Source organism: Jaculus jaculus, chromosome 12 (genome assembly GCF_020740685.1).
Source record: "Jaculus jaculus isolate mJacJac1 chromosome 12, mJacJac1.mat.Y.cur, whole genome shotgun sequence".
Classification (NCBI taxonomy): domain Eukaryota; kingdom Metazoa; phylum Chordata; class Mammalia; order Rodentia; family Dipodidae; genus Jaculus; species Jaculus jaculus.
Window position 1 is genome coordinate 50,964,272 of NC_059113.1, and position 23,157 is coordinate 50,987,428.

General features: G+C 46.4%; 1 protein-coding gene across 2 annotated transcripts in view; it reads left to right on the top strand.

Moving 5' to 3' along the window:
- Positions 1 to 1,182: 1,182 nt before the first annotated feature.
- The window catches only part of Shc3 (SHC adaptor protein 3), a 144,408-nt gene continuing 122,433 nt past the window's right edge, over positions 1,183 to 23,157 (top strand). For both annotated transcript variants that reach the window (XM_045131780.1, XM_004668365.2), the window contains exon 1: positions 1,183 to 3,486. In XM_045131780.1, coding sequence (XP_044987715.1) covers positions 2,983 to 3,486 — 504 coding nt within the window. In that variant the 5' untranslated portion in view covers positions 1,183 to 2,982. The remainder of the gene's footprint in view (positions 3,487 to 23,157) is intronic.

The following is a 23,157-nucleotide window of genomic DNA, read 5'->3' on the forward strand; positions in this document are numbered from 1 at the left end:
TTGTATTTGTTACTCTCCTCCTCATTATGGCTAAGTACCTGCAAGAAGCAATTTGTGGAAGACAAGGTTTATTTTGGCTCAGAGCTTGAGGTCAGGTCCATCATGGCGGGGAAGCATGGCAGTAGAAGCATGAAGCGTCCCCAGTCATGGAGCAGAGAGATGAATGCTGGTGCTCAGCTCGCGGTCCCTTAGCTCAGGATCCCAGCCCAGGGGAGGCTTAGGCCACAATTAAGGCGTGTCTTCCACCTCAGTTAACCTAATCTATAAACTCCCTCACAGATTTGCCTAGAGATTTGTTTCCATGGTGATTCTAAATCCTGTTACGTGGACAACCAGAGAATTAACTATCACACCTATATTCCAAAATGTTCATATCTTCCAAATAACTGTGATTTTACTGTATGTTTTGTTCTTGGAAAATTAAGCACCCTCTTAGTCTATATTTTTTTTTCCAATGTGATAAATTCATACTGTTATTCGTATTTTCTAAGTGACCCAAATCCCTCCGGTCACCTCAGCATAATTAAAGAACTCAAAACCTTCTTTTGGCTAAAGGGTTAACAATGCATTTTTTTGGATTCTCCCCCCCCCCCCCACTTCCTGCCCGCATAGAAGTTCTTTTATGCCTCTATTAGAGAAGAATTCAGGGGGAAGCTCCCAGGCTGTGACAGCCCCTGTTACATTCATAACCAAAGCCGTGCATTCATGGCTGCTCCGTGATGGAGAAGAACCGGTGAATGAAAGTTGAGGGGACAGCTCACCTCCAAGAGAGTGGTCCTATTCACCCTCAGACCCGACCCAGGCGCTTTCGAATTTCCTTTAAAACCAGGTTTTCCTTCCCTCTCTAAACAGCTCGGTTTTTCTTAAAGCATTTCTTTATAATCCCAAGCAGGGTGGTGGATTTTTTTCCCCCTTCTTTCTTTCTTTTCCTTTTTTTTTTTTCCCACACTGCCGTTGGATAAAAGATCCCGCCCTTGATTGAAATGGAATCTTCCACTATTGAGCGAGCCTTTGTTGAATGAGTCATCGGCGCGGCCGCTGATTGGCTGAGGCCGCCGGAGCCCGGGGATTGCCTGGCACCGGCTCGCGAGGCCCGGCTTCATTCACAGAAACGCTGGCTCGCTCGCCGGCCCTTCCATTCACACAAAACAGCATCTCATTCACATTTTGCTGGCTTTTTTTTTTTTTTTTTTTTTTTGGTCTGCATCTAATGAAGATCCCGGTTTGGGAATGGTGGGCCCGTCTCGCTTCATTTCTGAGGGGGGTTCTGATCACCATCACACCTCATCTGTGGGGTGTGCATTTGCTGTTGCTATGCGAGCCAGGGGAAGGGAGAGCTTGAATGCCTGGCGGCTGCTGGGCTAGGGCCGCGGCACCCACCGGAGCAGGGCCGTGGGTACCACTGCACTCCCGCCTGCCCCACCACAGGCCGGCAGCCCGCGAAGCCCATATAAACCCCACTCCTCCAGCCCGGAGCCAGCCTCGGGACCGCATTGCCACACATGCCCAGGGTGACCCGAGAATGTGGTAGGGGTGAATCCGTTGGCTTGCGCTGAAGTTGCGGGGAAACTTTGAAGGTGGATGTCTGCACGGTGGGGAAGGATATCCTGATGCATGAGGCCACCGAGGAAGGGGTCCGTGGGTGTCGGGGTTTCGGGAAGACCTTGGGGGGAGCTACCAGTGCCCTGTTCTCCTAGGCAGGCGGAAGAAGGCCTGTGCGTTTCGCTGCAAGCTCAAGCCTGACTCCCAACAACAAGGCGTTTATTTCTTCCTGTGGAGCAACTGCATCTTTTTCTTTCTCACTGCTGGGCTGCAAGCAGGATCTGCAGGCACATTGGAATGTATTGCGAACGATTCTTAGGCATTTTTCCAGAGCTTAACACATTCAGTTGGAAGAAAGCTTGCGACGCAGCCCTGATTTTTGGAATGGATTTCTAGAGCCTGTTGCCACTCCTGGGAGAAGCTCTCTCTCCCTGTTTTTGAATTAGATTTTCAACTTAACCCTGGCTGAGAAAGACTGCTGGATGTCTTAAATTAGCAGGGAAGACCCCTTGAGCTGCCCTGTGTATTCACAAGCAGATTTAATTTCAAATTGTTTTGATAAACTGCGTCGCCACAAAGACACTCGTCATGGCTGCTCTGTGGATTTGAAAAGAACAAGAAAACCCCAGGAAACTGACATTTTATATTCACCTGATAATGACTATTTCTTTTTTTCCCCCTTCCTATTTAAAAATTCTTGCTTTTTTCCAAATCAAGATTCATCAGAATTCGCTGAAGATTTATTCTTAAGAAGGAAGGCTTCGTCACATTTTAATGCGTCGCTCGCTGTCAGACACTTTTGGGGCTCGCAGCTAAGCCTGAGCAAGGGAAGACAGAAGCCTAACCTGGAATAATGGATTTTCCTAAAGTTCATTTGATCATTTGAAGGAACTAAATTTACCCTGGACACAAATGCGTGATGGGATGGGTGGGCAGGTGAAGAAAAAAAAAGAGCCAAGGTTGGAAGGAAATATCTGGGCAGGTAGAAAGATGGAAATTTGAGAATTGATTGGATTCACTTGCAGCCAGCGTGTGGATGTCATTTTTCTTTGCTTCGCCTTTTTTTTTTTTCCGCTACAGGAAGTGATTTGCGGTGCTCACCGAGCCTTTGTTGAGAAGGGTCTCCTCTCTGAGTGAGTCATGCTCTTGCTCTTGTTGGGAGCAGCCCCAAGCAGCCGGGCGCTCCGTGAGAGTCTAGTGACTTTTGCAAAGCCACCGTTCACCCCTCAGCAGCGATCTCCGGGGCCCGCGCTGAGCGGCGGCAGCTGCGCTGGCCTGTGACAGTGGGAGGTTCTGGAAGCATCTCCAGAAGGCCGTCCTGGGACCCCCGGCTCCTCGTCCCGTCCCGGGGCCCCGCGGCTGGTCTGCTATGCTCTGCAGCCCGCGCCGGGGCCGGCACCAAGCAGCGCCCGGGCGGATGCGGCGAGCTCACGGAGGGGCATGCTTCCACGCACCAAGTACAACCGCTTCAGGAATGACTCGGTGACCTCGGTCGATGACCTTCTCCACAGCCTGTCGGTGAGCGGCGGCGGCGGGAGTGGAGGTGGCAAGGTCCCGGCGGCGGCGGCGGCGGCGACGCGCACGACCCGGGCGGCGGCCCCCTACCTGGTGTCGGGCGAGGCGCTGCGCAAGGCGCCGGACGATGGGCCGGGCAGCCTGGGCCACCTGCTCCACAAGGTGTCCCACCTGAAACTATCCAGCTCGGGCCTGCGCGGCCTGTCGTCGGCCTCCCGGGAGCGGCCGGGCGCACGGCTCTCGGGCAGCAGCAGCGCGCCCAGCCTGGCGGCCGCGGACGGCTGCGGGACCCCCGCGTCCCGCGCCCCGGCTCCCGGCATGAGCGCCAGGAAGGGCCGGCCGGCCGACGAGCCACTGCCCAGACCCCCTCGGGGAGCGCCGCACGCCAGCGACCAGGTGCTGGGGCCCGGAGTCACCTACGTGGTCAAGGTGGGTACGATCGAGCGGGCTGCCCTTGAGGGGCGATCTTGGGGTTCCGACTGGGGTGGCGGCCAGGGTCAGGACCCTTCCCCAGAAGCTCCAGGGTGCGAGAGGGGTGGATGGTTGGGGCACGCGCCACTGTCACTTTACAGGCGAGGACACAGATGCTCACTCTTTAGCAGTAAGCTTGCTTGGCCAACTACAAATGCAGCTTTCCCGTATCCGGGCGGTAAAGATTGAACCATCCTGCCCGCCTCACATGGCCCTGGAGCTCCTGGGCCTCTGCCGTTTGGCCATGTCTCTGCCACCTGGCTTCCTCAGATGTCTGGCCAGTGCCCTTTGGCTCTGGGCACCGTCCCTGGAACCCGGATCTGGCCTACCTACTGCTTATGAAACACATTGGTTAGACCAAGCAGCCTAGATGAAAGAGGTATCTAGTGTCACTGGTTCTGTGACCTCCTGTGGCGGTGAGGTGGTGGGCAATTTCTTTCTCCTCAACTGAAATACTCAGTTTGTGGCAGGGAAGGCCAAATGCTGCCTTGCGTTCTGTAAGATGGGCTCCACTTTCTTTCCCAGCAAGCTTTTCTTTGGTCTCAAATTGTTTTGGTCTAAGCAGCCGAAGAAGTGTGACTATTTTTCTGGTGACTGTAGTCTTCTATTTAAATGGGCTCAGAGGGATGAGGTTTGTGGTACCTGGAAGCCCAAGGCTGAACATGGGGTTTTTCTTCCAATACCAAGAAGGATATACTACATTCCAGTGGGTAGAATCCCTGCTGTTTGCGAGCATGTCATGATGTTCAAGAAGCTTATGCTGAGAACAGTTTCATTAATCTACTAAGGACTTATTTTGTCCTGAGTAGCTGGCCAGCCACAGCCTCCACAGCTGGACACATTCCTAGCAGACAAGGGGCAACATTCCAAGTGACGTTATTTCAGTTCTGCCACCAAGGCTTGACTTTGAGCAGACATGAACTCTATCCCCACCTGATTAACAAACCTGCAAGATGTCTAGCTGCAGATCCAATTAAAAAACGCCACAGAATATAGAGTATCCTGTCACCTTGGAATCAAGTCACCAAATGAATGGATAACTCTGTGTTATCTTTAACTACATAAAAGCACTTATAAACAATATGACCATCAGTGTTAAAAATAGGCCTCTTTCCCCTTTGCGTACACATTTTAATTTGACCTGCTTTTTAGCTACTGAATATGGATTGTTATATTTTACCAAAAGGGACACAAACCAGCATAAAATCTGCACATTTGATTGAGTTTATCTTAAGGGAAACTGAAAACTCCTCTTACATTGCTTAATTAAATTATATGTCAGGGGCCAAAATGTGGAATTAAACTAAAAACCCTGACAACTTTGAGGTTAGACAGTGACAATAGACTGTATATCAGTTACTTCTAGAATGTTTGTATTATAATTAATGCTTTAAAAAGCCTATTTTAAAAATATTTTATTTATTTGCAAGCAGAGACAGAGGGGGAGAGAGAGAATATGGGCACCCAAGGGCCTCCAGCCACTGCAGATGAATTACAGATGCATGCACCACCTTGGGCAACTGGCTTTACGTGAGTACTGGGGAATTGAATCCCAGTCATTAAGCTTGCAGGCAAGTGCCTTAACTGCTTAAGCCATCTCTCCAGCTCCAAAAGCCTACATTTGAAATAGACAAACATAGACTGTGAGTAAAGGCACTGGATTACAAAGCCTGATGGCCCAGGTTTAATTCCCAATACCCATGTAAAGCCAGATGCACAAAGTAGCTCATGAGTTTGGAGTTCATTCACAGTGGCAAGAGGCCCTGGCATGCTCATTCTCTCTCTTTCTCAAAAAAAAAGAAAGTAAAATTAAAAAAATATATAAAACTGGCAAATAGATTTTATGTGGATCCTGGGGACTTGAACTTGGGTCCTTTGGCTTTGCAGGCCTTAACCATTAAGCCATCTTCCCAGCCCTAGGCTTAGGCTTCTTAAAGTTAAGTTTATGGGCTGCACAGATGGCTTAGCCATTAAGGTGCTTGCCTGCAAAATCCCAGGACTCAGGTACGATTAACCAGAACCTATGTAAGCCAGCTGCACATGGTGACATCTTGCATGTGTCTGGAGTTCATTTGCAGTGGTAGAGTCCCTGGTGTGCCCACTCTCTCTCTCCTTCTCTCCCTACCTCTCTTTCTCTCCCTCAGTCTAATATAAATAAATATAAATAAAAACATTAAGTTTGTGGACTGGGGAAGTGGCTCAGCTGGTAAAGTACTTGTCTTGCAAGCACAAGGACCTGAGTTTGATCATCAGAACCCATGTAAAAATGTTAGGCGTGCTGGTGTGCACTTGTCATCCCAATGTAGGGTAAGAAGAGACAGGAGGATCCCAAGAGGACAGGGTAACTTAATTAGTGAGCTTTTGCCTCAAAAAAAAAAAAAAAAAAAGTTTGACAATGTTCCTGAGGAATGACACTTGAGGTTGTCCTTTGGTTTCTATGTGCACATGCACACATGTGTACACATGTACATGTGCAACCTGCACACACATAAAATCATCACTTTTCTCTTTAGGAGGAAGGTAGACAGCTTTCTGTTAGTCTGTTAGCTTTTATCTATTTATCCAGCAATCATCAGCCTGCCTATCTATCTGTCTGTCTGTCTATCAATCATTATCATCTATCTATCCTTATCATCTACTTAGACTAGGTCTCATGCATCCCAGGTTGGTCTTGAACTTACTGTGTAAATAAGGATGACCCTAAACTTCTGATCCTTCTGCCTCTACCTCCCAAATGATGGGATTATAGGCAAAGGCCACATGACAGGTTTATATGGTGCTGACAGTTGATCCTAAGGCCTTGTGTAAGCTAGGCAAGTACTCAGCCACTTAGCCACATCCCCCACCTGGGCCTGCTGTTAAATAGCAGCTGGAGTTCATGCACCCAGGAAGTTCCAAAGTCTATACTCCTGTCAGGTTAGGCCTTACCAACAACACCATTTTACCCCTCTAAGCATTCCAGAATCTTATCTTTTTAAATATTTTATTTTTATTTATTTATTTGAGAGAGGGAAAGAGGCAGAGAGAGAGAGAGAGAGAGAGAGAGAGAGAGAGAGAGAGAGAGAGAGGGAGGGAGAGGGAGAGAGAGAAAGAAAGAATGGGTACGCCAGGGCTTCCAGCCACTGCAAATGAACTCCAGATGCATGTGCCACCTGTGCATCTGGCTTATGTGGGTCCTGGGCAATCGAACCAAGCTCCTTTTACTTTGCAGATAAGTGCCTTAACCTCTACGCCATCTTTTCCCAGCCCTTCCTTCCTTCCTTCCTTCCTTCCTTCCTTCCTTCCTTCCTTCCTTCCTTCCTTCCTCCCTCCCTCCCTCCCTCCCTCCCTCCCTCCCTCCCTCTCTCTCTCTCTCTCTCTCTCTCTTTCTTTCCTTTTTTTTGAGATAGGGTCTCGCTCTAGCCCAGGCTGACCTGGAATTTACTATGTAGTCTCCGGCTGGCCCCGAACTCATAGCAATCCTCCTACCTATGCCTCCCAAGTGCTGGGATTAAACACATGCATCACTATGCTCAACCAGAATCTTATCTTTTAAAAAGTGTGAAAACATAAAAGAACAAGAATAAGAAAACATACCCCAGATCAATAGAAAAGTCTAACAGCAAATGTCCTCATTACACATCTATTTAAAAACTGCCTCCTGTTTGGACCTGATAGGTTGCTAGAAATGTAGAAGACATCAGTTTCAATACTGCATCAGTTTCACCTTTGCAACTGGTCCATAGCAGTTCATGGCAGCACGACTGTAGACAAGCAAGTCTGAGGTTCAGTTCTGGGGCTGTCTGGTAAGAGCTGAGTCTACAGCTGGGTGGGGCCACTGTGTGGGCTGCACAAGGTCAGCCTTTGGCACATGGTCCCCACAAGAAGGATTGCTCTTCAGCTTAGGAAGCCCTCAGGACTTTGTTGGTGAAGTTATTCATTTGATCTGTAAAGTATGTCAACTGTGATGTGATGAAGGACAATGCAGTCTTTAGAAGACTGAGGGGGGCTGAGGTAGAGCTCAGTCATAGAGGAGTGCTGAGAAGTGACCGTGTTTAGGGCTGACTCAAATGTTAATGCAAACAAAAAGAGGCCCAATTTAAAGCCAGAGCCATTCAGAGCTGTGAGGGAGCAAGCAGATACACCTCTCACAAGTGTTGGTGATAGCTCTATTTCAGTTTGTGTGGTCTTACTCCTTTGGTCAGTGAAATGATGAGCTAGTTATAGGAGATCCCCATGGAGACTGGACCCAGACCTTTCACTTGCTCAGCAAGTGTCCTACCACTGAGGCATGTCCTCAGACCTGGAGGAGATTTTAAGTCACAAATGGAACGAATAGTTCCCTGGAGTTCCCTTTTTGCTTCCAGAACAAAGCTTTGTTTTTATAAGAACTCTTCAAAAGTTATCTTCTCCCATTTACAGATCTGGTGGTATTTAGGGCAGTATAATTTATTTATTTTCTTTATCAATGTTCTATTTACCTCTATGGATAGCTTTTATAAATTTTGCTTATTTTAAAATTTATTCTTTTTTTTTTTTTTTTTTTTGGTTTTTTCAAGGCTGGGTCTCACTCTAGCACAGGTTGACCTAGAATTCACTCTGTATTCTTGGGGTGGCTTTGAACTCACAGAGATCCTTCTACCTCTGCTGCCCAAGTGCTGGGATTAAAGATGTGTGCCACCATGCCCGGCTTAAAATTTATTCTTAAATTTTGATTAGACTCAGAGGTATCTTTTCTTAGGCTTCTATTTTATTAGTAGCTGAGCAAAAATACTGAACAATCACTAGCAAATAATTTTAAGTATGTTCACAATATGTTATTAGAGAGGACCATTGTTTTTAGTTTTCTGGAAATTGTTCTTTGATGTGGAGGTGAACTTTAAAAGTTTTTTTTTTTTAATTCTTTAAAGTTGTTTGAAAACCTTGTAATATGTGTGGCTTACATGTCAATAGTTTTCAAATGGTTTAAAAAATTGTTTAGGAAGCTCTCATAACTTTGGTGGTAAAGTTATTCATTTGATTTGGAAAGCATGTCTCTGCTGTGATACATAGATGTGTTCAATGCAATCACCCACCACATGGATATATGTGCACACCACATAGTTCATAGATGCATGTGTCACATACCATACCAACCACACATCACCTGTATTCTATACACACTGAGGTCCACCAAAGGCAGGATGTTCTGAGAAAAGAATGTTCAAAGCTTCCACTGTTCTGGTGCTGTGGACTTCAGACTGGGAGCTATGCTTGGGAGTCATCTGAAATGAGTTTCTTCCTCAAAACAGGAAGCCACTCTGTATTAGTTGCTTTCTCATTGCTATGAACAAATATCTGATCAGAAGCAACTTAAGGAATGAAGAGTTTAGTTTGGCTTACAATTTCTAGTTGAAGTTTTATGGCAGGTGTTAGAAATGAGTCTGGGGCCAGAGAATGGCCACAGTCCAAAGTATTTTGGTGAAGCCACGTTGACTTCTGCAAAAGGGGGCACAGCTATAAAGAGTCCAAACAGGCCAGCCAGGAAGACTGCTGGGGTTTTCTCTCCTGACACGAGGGTCCTGCGTCTCACTTGGATGAAGTCAGAGTTTGACTTCACTGTCTTATGATGTTGGCTAAAACTTAAAAGATGGTGCAATTTCCAGGAAAACCTAAAGAACTGGAAACTATTTACCAAATGCAGAAACTGAAGCTCTGGTTTTAAGGATTGTTGGGCCCCTCTCAGTAAGCTCAGCTCTATATGGAAGGACAGTTGTGGAGTGGGCAAGAGGCCAGGACACCTTTGTCCTCAAAGACTTCCTGCTTCCAGAAATGGACATGTCTGACTGTCATGCCCATTAGAGGAACGGGAACTTGACAGGTCCTGGCATGCTCTGCCCACCTCACTCTTTCCTGAGGCTCCAGAGTCCCTCCTGACCTTTGGGGTGGAGAAAGCACTGTTTAAAGGACTTCCATTTGTGAGGAGGTACTGGTGCTGGGTGTACTACATAAAGACCTAAGCTGTTTTTAGTTTTTGCACGCGTGTGTGGTGCATGTATGTTCCTAGGTGGCACTTGTGCTCCCCTATGCTTGCCAGAGCAGCCTGTCAGGTGTCCTGCTCCTCATCACTCTTCTACCCTGTTGCAGGCAGGTGAGATGTTAATTCCCAAATCTCCATCAACTGGGAACCTAGCATTCAGAACACCTAAGTTCATAGGGACATCTGAATCAAACCACTACACACCCATTCTTTTTTTGTTGTTGTTTGTTTGTTTTTCAAGGTAGGGTCTCTCTGTAGCCCAGGATGACCTGGAATTCATTGTAGTCTCAGGCTGGACTCAAACTCACAGCAATCCTCTTCCTTGGCTTCCTGAGTGCTGGGATTAAGGGCATGTGCCATCATGCCTGGCTCTTTTGTTTTTCTCTTTCTTTCTTTTTCGTGTGTGTGTGTGTGTGTGTGGGTGTGTGTGTGTGTGTGTATACATACTTGGGGTTTCTTGCCACTGCAAATGGGATATGCCTGATGCTTGTGTCACTTTTTCTGGTTTTATGTGGGAGGCTAGGGAACTGAACCCAGGCTGGCAGGCTCTGCAACAAGTGCCTTTAACTGCTGAACTATCTCCCCAAACCCTACTATCTGTTCTTATTTGAGCCAGACACTCTTACTTATCCCAAAGCTTGCTGTGCTCGCTCTCTTTCTCTCTCTCTCTCTCTCTCTCTCTCTCTCTCTCTCTCTTTCTCTTTCTCTTTCTCTCTCTGTGTGTGCATATCTGTACTCTGGTGGTTCTTGAGTTTCTGATCTTCTATGGGACTGGGGTTACAAAAATGTGTGGCTAGGAGCTGGAGAGATGGCTTAGTACATGAGGAGCTTGCCTGCAAAGCCTAAGGACCCAGGTTCAGTTCTCCAGTACCCATGTAAGCCAGATGTACAAAGTGGTGCATGCAACTAGAGTTAATTTGCAGCAGCTGGAGGCCCTGAAATGTCCATTCTCTATCTGCCTCTCCCTGCCTCTTTCTCTCCCAAATAAATGAATAAATAAATAAATCACTTTCTTTCTGTTTTTTCGAGGTAGAGTCTCACTCTGGTCCAGGCTGACCTGGAATAAACTATGTTGTCTCAGGGTGGCCTTGAACTCATGGTGGACCTCCTACCTCTGCCAACGAGTGCTGGGATAAAGGCGTGCGCCACCACGCCCAACAGCTAAAACATTTTTATTAAATGTGTGACTATGCCCAGTGTTCATGTGGGCCTTGGAGATTGAACTGTCAGCATCTTCCAGCACAGTACAGTGTCAGCGTCCTTCAGCACCTGGGTGTGATGAGGGGTACAGTGTCAGCGTCCTCCAGCACGCGGGTGTGATGAGGGGTACAGTGTCAGCATCCTCCAGCACGCCTGTGTGATGAGGGGCACATTGCCAGTGTCCTCCAGCACACAGGTGTGATGAGGGTACAGCGTCAGCGTCCTCCAGCACGCGGGTGTGATGAGGGGTACAGTGTCAGCGTCCTCCAGCACACGGGTGTGATGAGGGGTACAGCGTCAGCGTCCTCCAGCACATGGGTGTGATGAGGGCTACAGCGTCAGTGTCCTCCAGCACATGGGTGTGATGAGGGGTACAGCGTCAGCGTCCTCCAGCACACGGGTGTGATGAGGGTACAGCGTCAGCGTCCTCCAGCACATGGGTGTGATGAGGGTACAGTGTCAGTGTCCTCCAGCACGCGGGTGTGATTAGGGGTACAGCGTCAGTGTCCTCCAGCACATGGGTGTGATTAGGGGTACAGCGTCAGCGTCCTCCAGCGCGCAGGTGTGATGAGGATACAGCGTCAGTGTCCTCCAGCACCCGGGTGTGATGAGGGGTGCAGTGTCAGCGTCCTCCAGCACCGGGTGTGATGAGGGGTACAGCGTCAGCGTCCTCCAGCACCGGGTGTGATGAGGGGTACAGCGTCAGCGTCCTCCAGCACCCGGGTGTGATTAGGGGTACAGCGTCAGCGTCCTCCAGCACCCGGGTGTGATGAGGGGTACAGCGTCAGTGTCCTCCAGCACATGGGTGTGATTAGGGGTACAGCGTCAGCGTCCTCCAGCACGCAGGTGTGATGAGGATACAGCGTCAGTGTCCTCCAGCACCCGGGTGTGATGAGGGGTGCAGTGTCAGCGTCCTCCAGCACGCAGGTGTGATGAGGATACAGAGTCAGTGTCCTCCAGCACATGGGTGTGATTAGGGGTACAGCGTCAGCGTCCTCCAGCACGCAGGTGTGATGAGGATACAGTGTCAGTGTCCTCCAGCACACGGGTGTGATGAGGGGTACATCGTCAGTGTCCTCCAGCACATGGGTGTGATGAGGGGTACAGTGTCAGCGTCCTCCAGCACACGGGTGTGATGAGGGTACAGCGTCAGTGTCCTCCAGCACGCGGGTGTGATGAGGGGTACAGCGTCAGTGTCCTCCAGCACACGGGTGTGATGAGGGGTACAGCGTCAGCGTCCTCCAGCACACGGGTGTGATGAGGGGTACAGTGTCAGTGTCCTCCAGCACACGGGTGTGATGAGGGTACAGCGTCAGTGTCCTCCAGCACACAGGTGTGATGAGGGGTGCAGTGTCAGCGTCCTCCAGCACATGGGTGTGATGAGGGGTACAGCGTCAGCGTCCTCCAGTACATTAAATGCTGTGTTCACTGCTTGGCAGCAGACAGTCATAAAATGCAGTACAATGATTGGGACGTGCTAGACATAGAGTATTAATTACTTTTGCTTTTCATATATCTGTGTATACTAGCTTACTTTCTCATTGTTATGAACTACAAGAAGTAATTTAACATGGCTCATGCTATCTGCAGAAGGCCTGCATAAAGGAAGGGAAAAATGATGATGTCAGAATAGAGGAGAGACTTCTTGGAAACAAGAAGGGATTCAGTGGAGGGGTAGTGTTGGAGGGGGAAGAGGGAGTGTGGTTTGATGGTTATATTATCTGTATGTATGGATGTTGTCAATAAAAAAGTTAAAAAAAGAAGCAATTTAAGGAAGGAAGGGTTTACTTTGACTTACAGTCAGGTTCCAGCCCATCATGGGGGGAAGGCATTGTGGCAAGAGCCCGGAGCAGCTGGTCACGTTTCTTTGCACTCAGGAAGTAGAGAGGGGTTCATGCTGCTGTCTCTCACTCCCTTGTTTATTCGTCCCAGGACCTGGTTCATGGAATGGTATTTCACACAGTGACTTCCCACCTTAACTAACTTAATCCAGTCCAGAAACTCCTTCACAGACATGCCCAGAGATTTGTTTCCATGGTGATTCTAAATCCTGTCAAACTGATAACTAGAGATTAACCATCACGCTGTGTAAGTGCATTGACTTCACTCTTCTGTCTCCTCCATTCTCAAACAGCCTTTCCTTCTGGCCTCCCCTTTAAGCCTCCTCCTCTTCTTTTTGTGTCATTTCCTCCCCTCGTCACTTTCATTGTTATCCTTATCCATATGCAGACTCTGTTTTGTTTCTGGGTTGTTTTTCCCTTTTACCCATCACCATCATATTCGGTTTTTCAAGTTGATGGATTTTATCTTGTGTGTGTGTTATGCATGCACATATATTATGTGTGTTATTATGTATAATTGTGTGGGTGTGTGTGTGCACACATATGTGCATGTGCATGTGGCAGTCCGATGTCAGGTGACTTCCTCAATCATTCTTTTTTTTAAAAAAAATTTTTGTTCTTTATTTATTGGAGAGTGACAGAGAGAGAAAGAGAGAGAGAGAGAGAGAGAGAGAGAGAGAGAGAGAGAGAGAGAGAGAGAACGGGCGCGCCAGGGCTTCCAGCCACTGCAAACGAACTCCAGATGCCTGTGCCCTCTTGTGCATCTGGCTAACGTGGGTCCTGGGGAATCCAGCCTTAAACCGGTGTCCTTGGGCTTCACAGGCAAGCGCTTAACCGCTAAGCCATCTCTCCAGCCTAATCATTCTTTTTTGAGGCAGGGTCTCTCCTTGAACCTAGATCTTATCAATTTGGCTAGACAAGCTAGCCTGCAAGCCCTGGGGACTGCATGTCTCTGCCTCCTAAGCACTGGGATTACACTACACCTGTCTTTTTAAAAATTATCATTTGTGAGGCTGGGAGATGGCTCAGTGGACAAAGTGCTTGCTGCTCAAGCCTGAGTACCTGAGCTCTATCCTTAGGCCCCACATAAGTCAGAAGCCGTGGTGGCTTCTGTAACCCTAGCCTTCTGTCAACAGAGATTGAGGTTGAGACAGAACAATTTCCAGGAAGCTCCCAGCCAGAACAGTAAAAAGAACACCAACTGCAGTGCAAGATGAAGAGAAACCCTGCCCCAGATGAGGTGGAATGGCTGAGATGGACCCAAAGTTGCCCTTTGACCTCCACATGCAAGCTGTGGCACCAGTGTGTTCATACACGCATCACACTCACAGATACAAACACATGTACACATGCACACACACAAATAAATGAAATAATTGTATGTATATGTTTGGGTCTGTGCCATGGTGCATCTGTAGAGGTCAGAGGACAACCTTGGGGTGTTGGTCCTCTCCTTCCACCTTGTTTGTGACAGAGTCTATTTTCTTGTTGCTACTGGGAATTCCAGACTTGCTGTCCCACAAGCTTTGGAATCCTCCTGACTGCCTCCCATTGCTGTAGGCACGTTGGGATTATAGATGCATGTACCACTCCAGCTTTATGTGGGTGCTGGGAGGTAGCTTGCAGAGCAAGTGTTTTTAATGAATGAGTCATCTCCTAGCCCCCAGCTTGGGTTCTGGAGATCTGAATCTAGATCCTCATACTTGCCTGGCAAGCACTTTACCCCCGAGTCCTCTCCCTCAGCCCTCAGTTGATATTTGCTGAGCCTAACACTTTGGAGGAGGCTGAACAGAGAGTTAGGATGACCCTGTGGATTAGACTGGCTTCTTGCCCTTTCAGTGCCAAGGAGAAGAAAGGTGAGAAAATGCTAGAGACCATACTGGTCATGGTGATGTGGAAATCAAAGATGTCTCTTCTGGGAGATAATGCTGAAGTACAGCCCTAAATCCTGGGTGGAAAAGCCTGGAAAGATGGGTGTGATAAGTGTGCATAGGTGTGTGTGTGTGTGTGTGTGTGTGTGTAGCCATTCTAGGGAAGGAGACAGAATCCGAGAGTGGCTTCGTGGGGCGGGGGGGTGGGGTGGGGTGGGTGGGAGAGTTGTGGAGCTGCAACCGGTAGAGGGGGTTAAACCAGGCCTGCAGTTCTTTAGGCCTTGGCAAGTGTAGTCAATAGTCACTGGGGATTTTCCAAAAGATTATATCCCATCTTCTGAAGGAGAACCAAGTGGAAAGGAAGAAATGACAACTGAGAGCCAGTGGCAGCTTGGAGCAGGTCTGTGGGCTGGGTCAGTGCTGGTGACAGTGAGCCCCACACGCCCCTCACTGTCTCACAGACCTCTTCAGTGCCGGCTGTCCCAGCCACTCCTGCTGGGCCTGTGCTTTGTTGGCATGCCACTCGTCACTCACCGCTCCCCCAGATCAGAGACCTCCGAGTCATCCTCCAGCACTTCCTGTCCCCAAGCTCTGACATCAGTTCAGTCACAAAACTGCCCTTTCTACCTCAAGAGCATTTAGATCTTCCTTTCTTCCCATCCCTTTGTCCTGAGTCAGCTTTTATCACCATCAGCTTCAGTTATAGCAACGGCTATCAGTCCTGGCCAAAGATTGCTTTCTTTGTTTTGGAAGTGATTCTTTTTATTTATTTATTTATTTATTTGTGTGTGTGTGTGTGTGTGTGGTTGTGCATGAGTGTCTGACATTCATGCTTATGTGTGTTCATATGTGTATGAGCTTATGTGTGTGGATGTGTGTATGCATGCATGTGTAGCCAGAGTTTGATGTTGGCGATCTTTCTCAGTGTTTCTCTACCTTATTCCAGGAGACAGTCTTTGGAGCTCACTAATGCAGCTAGATAAGCCAACTAGCAAGTCCTAGTATCCTCTTGGCTCTACCTCCCCAGTGCTGGGATTGCAGGCATGTACCATTATAGCTGGCATTTTACGTGGGTCCTGGGGATCCAAACTTGGATCCTGGTTTGTACAGCAAACACAGTCCATGGAGTGATCTCCCTAGTCCTGGGGGAGATATCCTCCCTCCCTCCCTTCCTCCCTTCCTTCCTTCCTCCCTCCCTCCCTCCCTTCCTCCCTCTCTCTCTCTCTCTTTCTTTCTTTCAATGGAGCTACCTCTGTTTATTTATTTACTATTTATTTATGAGAGGAGAGAGAAGAGAGAGAATGGGTGCACCAAGGCTTCTAGCCACTGCAAATGGACTCCAGACACGTGCACCCCTTGGTGCATCTGGCTAATGTGGGTCCTGGGGAATTGAACCTGGGTCCTTTGGCTTTGCAGGCAAGTGCCTTAACCACTAAGCCATCCCTCCAGCCCCTGGGGGAGATTTTCATTAGGGACAGTTATCTCTCTGAAATTGACAACAGACACATCTGTGGATTGAGAAGTAGAAAGCTCACTTCATTCATGCTCTGTGCAATACTTCTAACATCTGATCACTCTTCCAGGGGATCTCAGCATTTACACTTCCAGGGTACACATACAAGCAGACACACACACACGCCCACGCCACATCTTTTCCTTTCCTTTGCCTTTTCTTCTTCCTTCCTGTTACTCAGAGCAAAGCTTTTACAGATACCGTGCTGTGACGTCCCTTCTCACTTAGGAGCAGAGCTATTGGTACTTGGAGGCATGCTTCCTTTTTGTCACACACTTAATATTCAGATTTGTGGTTGGACTGACAGTTATTCCAACCATTCCCCTACTAGACCTGCGGATCATTTATAATTCATCATCACAATAAAATAGCACACATTCTTTTCTACTCATCTTTTTATTCAGGGAAATATTTTGCCTGTGTGTGCGATATGTTTCAGCTAATAGACTCCGTTCCTGGTCTCATTGCCACAGCTAAGGCCTCAAGGGAGTGATCAATTAGTTCTGTTGGGGAAGGTTACTGTCTTTCTTCTGGCTTCATAGCAAATCTGTTGGTACTCCACCTTAAGGAGTACCATTTGCTATTTGCCATTGTATAAACTTTTGCAACTGGAAAATTTTTCCTATGATCTGAGTTTTCACTTTTTTAAAAAAGTGATCCTGAAATGGTTCTTGAATTTTATCCAGGGCCTTTTCCCCCACAGCATGTAATAAGATGTATGTATGTATATTTTTTACCACTTCATTGAAGTATTCATGTATATAAATTATTTTATGTATATAAAGTATTTTGATTATATTACCCTCCATTTCCCTCTCCCACTGAGCCTCTGCTGCTTCTCAAGTAGTCCCTTCCTGCTTTTAAAAACAAAATCATTTATGACAGAAAGAGAGAGAGAGAGAGAGAGAGAGAGAGAGGGAGAGGGAGAGGTAGAGGGAGAGGGAGAGGGAGAGGGAGAGGGAGAGGGAGGGAGGGAGGGAGAGATAGAGGGGATGAATCTGGGCACACCAAGGCCTGTTGCCACTGCAAACTCCAGACACATGTGCCATCTCATGCATCTGGCTATACACAGGTACTGGGGTGTCAAACCCAGGCCATCAGGCTTTGCAAGCAAGTGCCTTTTACAGCTGAGCCATCTCTCTAGCCCCCCTTCTACTTTTTTGACTTTCTTATAATCCACAGAGTTTAATTTTTAAATCTTTTCTGGTTAATGCAATGAATCATTTGTCTTTATAAAATTCCTGTCTGGTATCTCATCACCCTAATTAAAATAGAAGCTTCCTGTTTTCCCCTTGCTTACAGAATTCCTTATTATGAGTGGAAAGCTCTCAATTTGGTTCCCGAGTCTCATTTCTCATCCCGTTTCCCAATGTTCTAGCCATGGGGAGTGTATCTTCTCCCATACCAGCTGTCCCTCTGGAACCATCTCAAGATCTTCTCCCCCTACCCTGTGCTTTCTCTCCATCCCATCATGACCTGAGTAATGCTTATTAACCTTTGAAACTCAGCTCAAGCAGCCATTCTCTCCAGCGTCTCTCATGTAGGCAATTGGTGGCTCATTGCTTGGGTCTCCGTGACTCCAAGGATTTATTCTTGTCCTCACTGTTTCAATCCATACTGAGACTCTACCTGATGCATATTCCAGTTTGCTTGAGAATCTAAGATGGTCCTTGATCTCAGAGACAGCCTTATCTAGAGTGAATGGCATGTGACATCAGTATTCTCTGATGCCATCAGGTGGAATTGTGGAGAGTTTGGGTGTTTTCTAAGCTACCCAGTTGGTGGTATACTTGTGACAGCAGCTGAACTGACTAAGAGATGCTAGAAAGCCGAGTTATGGAAAAGGATGTCATCCAGTTGTCTTAGTACGTGTGTGTGTCTGTGTGCATGTGTGTGTGTGAGAGAGAGAGAGAGAGAGAGGGAGAGAAAGAGAGAGATGGGTGTGCAGGTGCATGTGGAGGTCAGGGGTTGATGTCATGTGTCTTCCTTAATCACTCTCCACCCTATTTTTGCTACATGGATGTAGGTGTTTATCAGTCTAACAGTTTGCTGGTAGAGTTTTTAGGGTCCCTTATATATAGAATCATGTCATCCGCAAATAATGATAACTTGATCTCTTCCTTTCCAATTTGTATCCCTTTTATGTGCATCTCTTGCCTTATTGCTATGGCTAAGACTTCCAGCACTATATTAAATAAAGGTGGGGACAGTGGACACACTTGTCTTGTTCCTGATTTTAGTGGAAAAGCTTCCAGTTTTTCCCCATTTAGTAATATGTTGGTGTAGGCTTGTCATAAATAGTCTTTATTATATTGAGATATGTTCCTTCTATTCCTAATCTCTGTAGGACTTTTATCATGAAGGGATGTTGGATTTTGTCAAACACTTTCTCTGCATCTAATGAGATGATCATATGATTTTTCCCTTCAGTCCATTTATATAATGTATTACATTTATCGATTTGCGTATGTTGAACCATCCTTGCATCTCTGGGATAAAGCTTACTTGGTCAGGGTGAATGATCTTTCTGATATATTCTTGTATTCAGTTTGCCAATATTTTGTTGAGAATTTTTGCATCTATGTTCATGAGGGAGATTGATCTGTAATTTTCTTTTTTTTGTTCTATCTTTGCCTGGTTTTGGTGTCAGGGTAATGCTGGCTTCATAGAAAGAATTTGGTAGGATTCCTCCTTTTTCTATTTTATGGAAAAACTTAAGAAGCATATATGTTTAGGATTGTAATGTTCTCCTGTTGGAGGGTGCTTTAATCAATATAAAATGACCTTCCTTATGTTTCTTAACTAATGTTGGACTGAAGTCAGCCTTTTCAGATACTAGGATAGCAACCCCTGCTGGTTTTCTAGGTCCATTTACTTGGAACACTGTTTTCCAACCTTTCACCCTATGATAGTGTCCATCCTTTGTTGAAAGGTGGGTTTCTTGGAGGCAACAAATTGAAGGATCCTGCTTTTTAACCCAGTCTGTGAACCCATGACTTTTGTTTGGGGCATTGAGGCCATTGATATTAAGAGGCAGCCGGGCGTGGTGGCACATGCCTTTAATCCCAGCACTCGGGAGGCAGAGGTAGGAGGATCGCCGAGAATTCGAGGCCACCCTGAGACTACATAGTGAATTCCAGGTCAGCCTGAGCCAGAGTGAGACCCTACCTCGAAAAACCAAAAAAAAAAAAAAAAAAAAAGAGATAATATTGAAAAGTGTATATGCATTTTTGCCACTTTTTTGTAGTTCTTCTGGTTTTACCTTTGCTTTCTTGTATTAACTAGTATTTGAGTATTGTTTATTTTTTCCCAGTGCCTTATATGTGTGCTTTTCTTTTTCTTAAGCATGGAGGATTCTTTCAAGTATTTTCTGTAGAGCTGGTTTTGTCTTCAAATACTCCTTTAGCTTGCTTTTGTCATGAATGTCCTTATTTCTCTGTCTATTTGAATGGATAGTTTTACAGGATAAAGTAACCTTGGTTGACAGTTGTTATTTTTCAGGACTCATTCCACACCCTTCTGACTTTTAAAGTTTGTGTTGAGTAATCTGCTGTAATCCTGATAGGCTTGCCTTTGTAGGTAACTTGATTTTTCTCTCTGACTGCTTTCAATATTTTTTCTGTGGTTTGTGTGTTTGGTAGTTTGATTATAATATGGCGGGGGGAGGTTCTTTCCAGGTTTTGTCTGGCTGGTGTTCTAAAGGTTTCCTGTATCTGCATTGGCCCCTCTTTCCCAATTTGGGGAAAGTTTTCTTCTGTGTTTTTGTTGAAGACGCCTACTATGCCTTTGGAGTGAAATTCTTCTCCTTCTACTATGCCCTAAATTCTTATATTTGATCTTTTCATAGTGTCCCAAATATCTTGAAATTGCTACTCATACTTTTCTATTAGTTTGTCTTTCTCTTTGTTGGACTGTATTAGATCTGCTACCTGGTCTTCTAGCTTAGACATTCTGTTCTCTCCTTCATCCATTCTACTGGTGAGATTTTCTACAGAGTTTTTTATTTCATTAACTGTGTTCTTCATTGCTAGTAATTCTGACTGGTTTTTCTTTATTATTTCTATTTCCTTATTTATATCTAGTATTGACCTCTTTATTTCATTAAATTGGTGTCCTGTGTTTTCTTTGATTCCTTTGACTTCCTCTTTCATTTCTTTGATTTCTTCTTTGAACATATTTATAATCATTCTTTTGAAATCTTTTTCAGGCATTTCCTCTAATTTGTTCTCACTGGAGGTCATTTCTGATGCATTAATACTTTTTGGTGGATTTATATTGTCTTGATTTTTGGTGTTTCTTGTGTTATAATGTATATATTTTTGCATCCTGGATTATTTAATGATTGGATTTTCTAGTTAGCGGGGTATTATTAGATGTATCAGACAATCTGATGTTATATAACTTCAGGGTAGGAGCTTAAGGCCTTAGGTGTGGCTCTCAAGACTCTCAGAGTATCTACAAAAATGACACAGGTGTTGGGTTTGCCTGCTATGAGAGTATTCAAGTAGGCGGAGTGGAACAAAATATAGGAAGATTCTGAAATTTAACTAAACAATGTACACTTTCAAGGAAAAGCAGCTCAGAGTATTTATCCAAGAGTCGGTATTATGACAACCAGATCCTCTAACTGTCCCATAGGGTGTGTGGTGCCCCACCCATACCCTTAATCCTGACAACAAGGAGGTTAAGATTTCTGATCTGTTGAGGGTTCCAAGTCAGCTTGTGACCAGGTGAGACCCTCCCTTGGTGTAATCCCAGTTACCTCTGCTCCTTCTTGGGTCCTGCTGTTGGTTCAAGGTGTTGTGGCTGGGTCCCTGGACCGCTGCTCTATTTGCTGGAGCTGGGCACAGGCGGTGGGGAGGGGAAGGAGCCGATGCTGCTCTAGTTCTCTCTCTGTTCCCCGTGTTCTTCTACTTTGTGATCTGCTCCTCCGTTGTTCACTGCCGCTGTCCCTTCACGTTTCTTGAGTTTGCAGAGAGCTCCGGTGTAAGTGGAAAATCCCCTTGCCTGGCTTTTCCTGAGGCTCAAGCTGAGCCTGACAGCTTTCTGGCGTGCCACGGCTACCACTGTGGTTGGCGGACCTGCCGGAGCTGCTTCTGCCGGCCTGTGCGGGCTCTGGATGCTCTGGATCTCTCCTACTTCTCCGCTGCTGTTTCACTTTCCTATACACCTCACTTTTTAGTAAAAGTGTGTATTTTGCTGAGATTTTGCTTTGGCTCCCCCCCCCCCCCGCAGGCTGCTTTGGTGTGGTACCTACACCACCATCTTAACTGGAAGTCTGTCCACCTTATTTTCTGAGACAGGGTGTGCCACTTGAACCCAGGACTTGTTGACTCAGCTATCCATCTTTCCCTAGGGGTCCTATGTCTCTGCTTCCCTAGTATTGGAATTCCAGGCACCACTAAGCTCATCCCATACTTATTTGGATTCTAGGGGTTCAAACTCAGGTCCTCATGCTTGTGTCGTAAGTGCTTCACCAATAGCCATCTCTCCAGCCTCTTAGTCCCCTTCTGAGTATCTGAACCGAAAAAAATATTGAAAGCAGTTAGAGAGAAAAACCAAGTTACCTACAAAGGCAAGCCTATCAGGATTACAGCAGATTACTCAACACAAACTTTAAAAGTCAGAAGGGTGTGGAATGATGTATTCCAAGTCCTGAAAAATAACAACTGTCAACCAAGGTTACTTTATCCTGTAAAACTATCCATTCAAATAGACAGAGAAATAAGGACATTCATGACAAAAGCAAGCTAAAGGAGTATTTGAAGACAAAACCAGCTCTACAGTCACTCTCTGGGCAATTAACCAGTCCCTCGAGTGTGAAGATGTGCCCCGTCTTGCTAGATGGTGCTAGTCTTTTCCAAGGGTTGTATTCTGTGGTCCATATGCCTCCCAACAGGTTGGCCTTTGGAACAAACTGGAGCATGGGTTTCAGAGGGGACAAACCACACTCCAAGCAGCACTTCCCAAGACTCCCCGTGAGAAAGGTCCTGTGACATGCGTGGAATATGTGAGGACAGGTGAACAGAGGTGGCAGCAGTGCCTGGAAAGGGTTCTGTTGGAAGGGGCATGAGAGGTCAAAAGTGACTGGTTTAATCAAAGTACGAGAAGGACTAGTTAGAAAGAATCTGTTCGGTGGAAGGGGGCAGAAGAGGGAAAGCAAGAGGAGGTAACAGGAGACTGTGATCAAAATATATTGTATACATGTATGAAACCATCATCAGAAGGAAGCTTTTAAAAAAGTGGTTGGTGGAGAGGCTGAGCTAGGGGTTACTTAGACTGCAGGGGACTCAGAGGGAACCTCCAAAGAGGACTGTTTTCTTAACTGTTTAGTGATGACCTTCAGGCATAAAAAATGTACCGTGATCATAATCACATCCCACTACCCTGTTCTGTTTCCCCTCCTACATCCCTCCTCCACGGAACCCCTTTTTTCTAACAAGTCCCCCTTCTATTTTGAGGTTATCATTTTTTTGCCCTTATATTATGCATCAGCCACTGTGAGGTCATGAATATAATAGCCACTTAGTGTCTGGGGAAGACATTATTCCAAAGCACTCCTCCCCTTCCTTTGGCTATTTCATTCTTTCCACCACCTCCCAGGAGAACATTATGATCTCTTCTATTTGTCCTTCATGTCCTTGAATCACTGCTTTCTCTCAGAGCGGGTGTTTATGCATGCCACAGAATACCCCAAAACTGTACACAGTCTTCCATAGATGGGAAACATAATTAGCAGATCCATGAATTCTGTTCCTGTGTCGTCCCCTCCGCCCCCCGTACCTCCTCCTAGCCAACCACTTAAGGGTTTCAGAAAGATACTTGGCTTTTATTTTTTATTTTGAGGTAGGGTTTCACTCTAGTCCAGGCTGACCTGGTAGTCTCAGGGTGGCCTTAAATTCTTGCAATCTTCCTACCTTTGCTGCCAAAGTGCTGGGATTAAAAGTGTGCGTCACCACGCCTGGCAAGATACTCAGCTTTAATGACACCCCTGAGAAGTCAAGATTAAGTTACAGTGCTGTGTAGATGGGATGGTTCCTAGCAGAGAGCCAGGCTCCCTTGTGCTTGCACGTGCACCACCAATAATTAAAACACATGGATTTATGAAAATGAATGGGGAAGTGAATGCGTCAACAAGCATTTATTGATGGTTCAGTTACCCACTGGTTCTGTGAAAGGTGTTATAGGTGGTTGAAAGGAGCACAG